Below are 7,110 nucleotides of genomic sequence, written 5' to 3' on the forward strand. Positions count from 1 at the left end.
AAGAAGCCTGTTACTTGCAGTGGCTGATTGGAGACTTGCTTTTTGCTGAGTTACCAAGAAGAGAAAAGAGTCCACTTCCCCTGCAGCAGCAGAAGCCTGGCCTCTGCCACCCGGTGGTGGATCATATGTATTGCCATTTATTGTTATGGGACGGGGAGTGTGACCAGAGGTTATGGGAGGGAAACTGTTTTAAAGTGTTATAACCAGAACAATGTAATCATTGTGGTTGTTTGATGCAAGTGGGACCACCCAGTGTGGTGGAATTATTTATCTATTGTCGCAGTTGTGAATTCTATTCAAATTGTTGGTTTTATTATTAACTATTGATATTATATACATATATGTATATGTATATATACGTGTGTGTGTGTGTGTGTATAATATTTCTTATTAATCATTTCTTTTCTGTATATAGTTGTGTATAAAAAAGAAACCCATTTGTTCATGGGGCATAAAGTAAATTCTTGGACAGTGAGGATGAGGGACACACCTCTCCATGGGACACGTCAGTCAGCAGACCTACCTGAGGGGGGTTCCCGGGGCTACTGGCCCCCTTGAGGAACCAGAATTCGGCATATTGCCCAGCCTAGCATGCCGGTGAGTGTCACACACATTTTTAATAAAATACATTCACCAGCTCTAGTTTTATCTTGAATACATTATATGGATTACTTTATATCTTTTAATATCATGTCTAAACAAAAATCATTAAAGAAAAATAATTTCTACAGTTTATCACATCCTTTACAAGCCAGTTTTCTCACAGTGTGCTCCACTTCTTTCAACAGGCAAACTATGGTATGAGTATGGCCCTAGATGGGTAAGATAGCCCAAAGTTTGGATAATTAGAACAGGATTTAGGAAAAGCCATCTGCCACTGTTCCATTCTGTGACTTTGGGCAAGCTCTGTCACTTTGAGAAGTATAGAAAAGGAGGACTGGAAGGAACCTCAGGAAGTCATCTAGATTAGTTTATTGCTCAAAGCAGGAATAACCTTATCCATAAAAGTACTGTCTAACCTATTCCTAAAACTGCACAAACAACCCTGTTGCACAGTGACAAGATGCATAGCCCAAGGGCAGCAAGAACACTCTAACCTGCCACAGGCAAGGCAAGGGGGATGAGGGTACTGTCAATGTCCCACCATGTTTAGGGTAGTAAAATAAACTTAAAAGATGCAAGGAAGAGGACGAGTGTCATAGGGTTGTAGTTGGTAGGGTTGGAAGGGATCTAAGCATATCATTAAGTCTGACCCTCTGCCATGGGCAGGAAAGAGTATTGGGGTCAAGCAACCCTGGCTAGGTGATTATCTAGCCTCCTTTTGAAGACCCCCAGGGTAGGAGCGAGCACTACTTCCCTTGGAAGTAGGTTCCAGATCCTAGCCGCCCTGACAGTGTAGTAGTGCCTCCTGATATCTAACTTGAATCCAGTCTCAGTCAACTTATGGCCATTATTCCTTGTTATTCCCGGTAGTGCTTAGGGGAACAGGGACTCTCCCATTGCATTCTGGTCCCCCTTGGCCAGTTCATAGATGGCCACCAGATCCCGGCTCAGCCTTCTCTTGTGGAGGCTGAACAGGTTCAGGTCGTAGGGGGGAGGCTACAGGCTACAGGTGTCATTGCTTTCCTTCATGCCTCATGCTTGTCTTTTCTTTCAGAATGGGTCTAATCTAATCTGGAACCTCTAAGTCTTACTGATATACAGATAAAACATTATATGACTTTGCTGCATATCATCAAATTACTACAGGGTGCAGGTCTGAATTAATATTTGGTATGGCTTATTCTGGATTTTTTTTTTCTTTCAGCTCCTGATGACTTGTATGTAGCTTCTTTCTCAATATATGCTTTCATATTTTTTTGTAACTCTGTGTAACTATATACATATAAGGAAATGCTGGTAAAATAAGATCTTAAAAACTCTACTCCTAAAAAAGTATTTTCTTGACTGTTAATGGGAAAATGGTCTGTCATTCTGTCTGTCCATTTTATATGCTATTCTATGAATTGTCAGTAATCCCTTGATTCAAGGATGATTTCTATTACGGCTCATTGATGGGTCCTGAGGTGACCTGAGAGTCCAATTCTTGAGCCACAGATCAATCTGCAGAAATTGCAGGGTTTTTTTCTGCAAGGGAGAGTAGATTGTAAATTGGGATTACTTTCTTTTCCTTTTCTTTCCTCCATTATATCTTCCCTGATTTGAGGGCAAAACACTTTATGCATGTCCTTTCACAGCATCTGATGAAGTGAGTTTGGACTCAAAGGCTACATCCAGATAAACACGGCTGTGTGGGATGTAGCACCACAGACACATCTGCAGCTCCATATACCTCACATTCAGTTGTTCTGTGTGCTGCAATGGGGGGGCAGGGGGGTGGTTGTTTTTGTTTGGGGTTTTTTTTTTACCTCTGGATATCCAGGGGTCTGCCACTCAAATCCAGAGGCTGGCTGCCTAGAACCACACTCCACCTCCCAGCCAGGCTCCGTGTGGCAGGTTCACCACTTCTGAAGCCCCACAAGGCCCCCAGGATCCCCTGTAAGGCTGCTGGCCCTAGCCTCCCCTACCCCACCCAAGGTAATTTGCCATGCACCAGAGAGCACATGGCACAGGCATTCCCTGGGGACAACTAGTGGCAGCACAAGGTGTGCTAATTGTCCCCAGAAAACCAAATGTCCATGCATGTGTGGATGAGACCAAAAGTTTGTGACACACCTATACCCTGTGGTTAGTCTAAAATGCAAATGTACCCTGCCTTCTTCTATGTAACCCTTTACATACAACATGCACTGTGTGTGTGTGTAAAAAACAGCTAAAGGCAAGGTCTGAGAAGCATTGGCAGTCCAGTTCAGTGACAATCAACAGCTGGAATAGTATGAGGGCATGGGTTACAGTGTAGGGACATCTACCATATCTGTATTCCTGTGGGAAGCAGGTACCAAGCTGAGAATAAGAGGACGGCTTTTGGACTGAATTGAGAGGTATTGGCAAGGGTAGTGTGGAGTGCATCCCAGGACGGGGATTGCTGTGGGGTGCACATCTGGAGGTGTGGTGTCATCCGAACTCTAGCTTCAGGACTGTTTTTTTGGAGCACTTGTCTCAGAAATGACAGGTGCAGGTTCAAATTCCAGGGTCACAGAATCTAGGTCTCTGGATACCTGGACATGTGGCCTCGAGTACTAAAGTCTTAGGCAAAAAGTTTGGAGGGCGCTTCATCATTAACAAATTATTTTTGGAAGAGACCAATTCTCCTCTACCACAAGTGAAACTAAACAGTTTGTGTTGCTAAATATCACCGTTATATTATAGATACAAAAGTGCTGTTCAGATACACAATGGTAAAAATAGTATTTAGGCCTTAGTCTCACAATGCCCATAAAATGAACACCAGGCATTTATACTCCACATCATTTATGCCTTTTGTGCCTAGAACAGATTGTGTCTGTTCATATGCATTTATTAGCTGGCTAAATCAATATCCACCTGGTTGATAGGAACCAGTAGGCTTTGATATAGTCTTCTCTTAGTACTACTAAATAGTTATCCCCATCCAACTGTCCTCATGCTAGAAATAATGGGTGAAAAATATCTTGAAACAAATTACATGAAATGGGTAGTTTGTTCATCACACAGTCTTCTTGGGTATTGTGAAAGTCCCAGTCTGCTTGACTAAGGAATGAAAAATGTAATATAACGCCAATAGGGTTTGAGGGAAATCAGTTGAACTATACCAATTTATATATGTGGAGGGTCTGGCTTGAAGCTTTTTTTCCTTCTACTGCAAGGGCTTCTGGAATATTTTATATTTAAAGAAATACCAAATACATGGAATTAATAAAATAAATAACTACTTTGCTGGTAAACTGTAGTGACATAGATGAAAACCCAGTGACTTGTTAATATGGTTCTTCTGTATCCCATCTTCATAGACTAAATTATTATTTAAAACCATCAGAGAAGTCAGATGCTCAATAAATCCTATTAATACTTTTGATTTTAAGGGACAGTTAGGACATTTTCCAGCAATTAAGCATTTGGTTATATTATTAATATTATTTGAATTATTATTATTTGAATTATTATTCAAATCAATGCACACTGAGAAATGCATTAGGACGCTGGGGTTTTCACATAGGAAAATAGAGAAAAATAAAATTTAATCACATGAATGGTGGAATATCAGGCAATAATAATTAATCTCTTTTCTTCCTTTTCCTCCTTTCTTGCTTTCCTGCTCACAAGAGGCATGCTTAATATAACAATTCCTCTATAAGTGTCAGTTGGATAAACAAGGGAAGGTGTTCAAATACAATAGTAGTAAAAGTGAACACAAGCATCTAGCCAGTTTTCTATCCACCTTACAGTCCATTCATCCAACTCATACTTCCTTAGCTGGTTGGAGAGAATGTTTTGGAAGACTATCAAAAGCCTTGTTAAAGTTTAGGTATATCACAATGACTGCTCTCCCTGCATCCACAGAGCCAGTCATCTCATCGTGGAAGGCAATAAGGTTTGTCAGGAATGACTTGTTCTTGGTGAGTGCATATGGATTGTTCTTAATCATCTTCTTATCCTCCAAGAGCTTAAAAATGGATTCCTTAAGGACCTGCTCCATAATTTTTCCAGGGACTGAGGTGAGGCTGATTGGTCTGTATTTCCTCACATCCTCCTTCTTCCCTTTCTTAAAGATGGACACTAGATTTTCCCTTTTCCAACCACACAGGACCTCTCCTGTGCCACAGGTTTTGAAAGATAATAGCCAGTGGCTCTGTAATCACAGTGGCCAACTCCTTCCACACCCTCAAGGTGCATCACATCCAGCCCCATGGACTTGTACACGTCCAGCTTTTCTAAGTAGTCCATAACCTGTTCTTTCACCCTCTTGGCTGCTCACCTTCTTCCCAAACTATGCTGCCAGGCACAGTCTGGAGCTGACCTTACCTATGAAGACAGGTAAAAAAGGCATTGACTACTTCAGCCTTTTCCACATCATCTGTCACTTGCCAACCCCCGCAAACCCATCTTGTTAACCTGCACATCCCTTGCTAGCTGCAACTCCAGTTGCATTTTGGCTTTCCTGATTTCATCTTGGTGTGCCCAAGCAATACTCTTATACTCCCTAGTAATTTTTCCAAGTTTCCACTTCTTTTAAGATTCCTTTTTGTGTTTTAGCTCACTAAAGAGTTCCCTGCAAAACCAAGCTGGTCTTCTTCTATACATGCTAGTCTTTTCTGTACATTGTGATAGTTCACTCCTGCACCATCAGTAAGGTTTATTTAAAATACAGCCATCTCTCTGGACTCCTTTCCCCCATTCTGAGTTAATGGCTCTTGTTAGGATGAATGCTAAGTCTAAGGCCAAAGGTTAGAGTTAAATTCAAGGTTAGGGTCAGTTCCATAGTCTTTGTTCAGCTCCTGTGATGCATCAGTATACAATAATATGTGGATTCACCTGAATGATCTTCGTACAGTTCTAGGTGTTCAGGTCAAGGTTGTACTTACGATTTGCTTTAGGGTTAGGATTTAGATTATACGGTAGTAAATTTGAATGGTCAGGGATAGGATTGACTAGAAGGTATTGTTAGAATCAAGCATCAGGCATTAACTTAAAGTACAAGTATTTGGGATCAAGTTAAGGGTTATCACATAGGCAACAGAGTAAAATTAAAGCATTAGTGTTAGGTGGCATGGTCAGATGCTTAGTCTTGTTCTTGATCCCATGATTTTCTTGTCTGGAATTGTATTCCCAAATCATCCTGAGGTTCTTCATGCTACATTGGCAACCAGATGTGGTTTGGACTGTGGGATAATGTTCATTCTATGGAGTTGGCTCAGCATCTGAAAGTGTCTTTCAGTGTTCTTTACAATTCACCTAACACCCCTCACACTACTCCGGAAGTGGGATGCAGTGTCCCTCAGCACCTCCTTGACCTGCTGGTTCCTTAGCGTGTAGATGAAAGGGTTGAGCAAGTGGGTGAGGACAGCAGTCTGCAGGGTCACTGCCTTCTTGAAGCCAAAGGAGAATTGTTTGTTGGGGACTATGTACATGAAGATAGCACTGCCATAGAAGACAGAGGCCACTGTAATGTGGGAAGCGCAAGTGGAGAAGGCCTTTTTCCTGCCCGTGGTAGAGGGGATGTGAAGGATGGTGGTAATGATGTAGATATAGGATACCACAGTAAGCAGAAGAGAACTCAGGAGAACTACAGTAGACAGTGAGAATTCAATGAGCTCCAGCAGGTAAGTGTCAGCACAAGAGAGTTTGATGAGTGGCTCCAGGTCACAGAAGAAGTGATCAATGACATTTGGCCCACAGAAGGGAAGCTGGGAGATGATGATGATAGGGGAGAGGACGGAGAAGAAACCTCCAACCCAAGACACCAGAGCTAACCATAAAGACATCCGTAGACTCATGATGGTGGAGTATCGCAGAGGGAGGCAGATGGCCACATAGCGGTCCAATGACATGACAGCCAAGAGGATGAACTCAGTGGTGCCAAAGAAGAAGTAGAAGTAACATTGAGCAATGCAACCAGAGACTGAGATGGTCTTTTTCCAGGACAAGAAATCCCACATCATTTTGGGGGCAATGGCTGTTGCCACCATGATGTCGAGGAAGGAGAGGTTGCAAAGGAAAAAGTACATGGGGCTGTGGAGGCGGTGGTCAACCCAAGTGATTGAAATAATGACCGCATTCCCAGTTATTGTCAATATGTAGATTATGAGCAGCAGCATGAAGAAAACAACCTCCAGTTCCCACACCACAGAGAAGCCGAGAAGGACAAATTCAGTCACCATGGTGCTACGGTTGACAATCAGCATATCGGTTCCTCAGCTTGGTGGGAAACAAAACGAATGCAAATTAATCAGTGATTAAAAATGAAGAAGTTTAATAGTTCTCTAGTGAAAAACTGTTGACCCACATGTTTCAGAGTGCTACAGAGAGGATATTTAACAAAGCCTGTTAGTGATAGATAGATAGATAGATAGATCTCCATCTGCCTATATAACACTATACCCTAGGATCGATCAATCGATCCTAGGGTATAGTGTTACGTAGGCAGATGGAGAGAGACACATACATACACCCAGAAGTAAATGGCATTTCATA

The 7,110-nt window shown here is 42.1% G+C and overlaps 1 protein-coding gene across 1 annotated transcript; it reads right to left on the bottom strand.

Annotated features, from left to right (window-relative positions):
* Window positions 1-5,867: 5,867 nt before the first annotated feature.
* Window positions 5,868-6,821, bottom strand: LOC102375180 (olfactory receptor 6M1-like). The gene has a single exon (XM_006037420.1). It carries the CDS (start codon window positions 6,819-6,821, stop codon window positions 5,868-5,870), a length of 954 nt encoding a protein of 317 aa, XP_006037482.1.
* Window positions 6,822-7,110: the final 289 nt, after the last annotated feature.

This window comes from Alligator sinensis, unplaced genomic scaffold (genome assembly GCF_000455745.1).
Source record: "Alligator sinensis unplaced genomic scaffold, ASM45574v1 scaffold526_1, whole genome shotgun sequence".
In the NCBI taxonomy this organism is placed as follows: domain Eukaryota; kingdom Metazoa; phylum Chordata; order Crocodylia; family Alligatoridae; genus Alligator; species Alligator sinensis.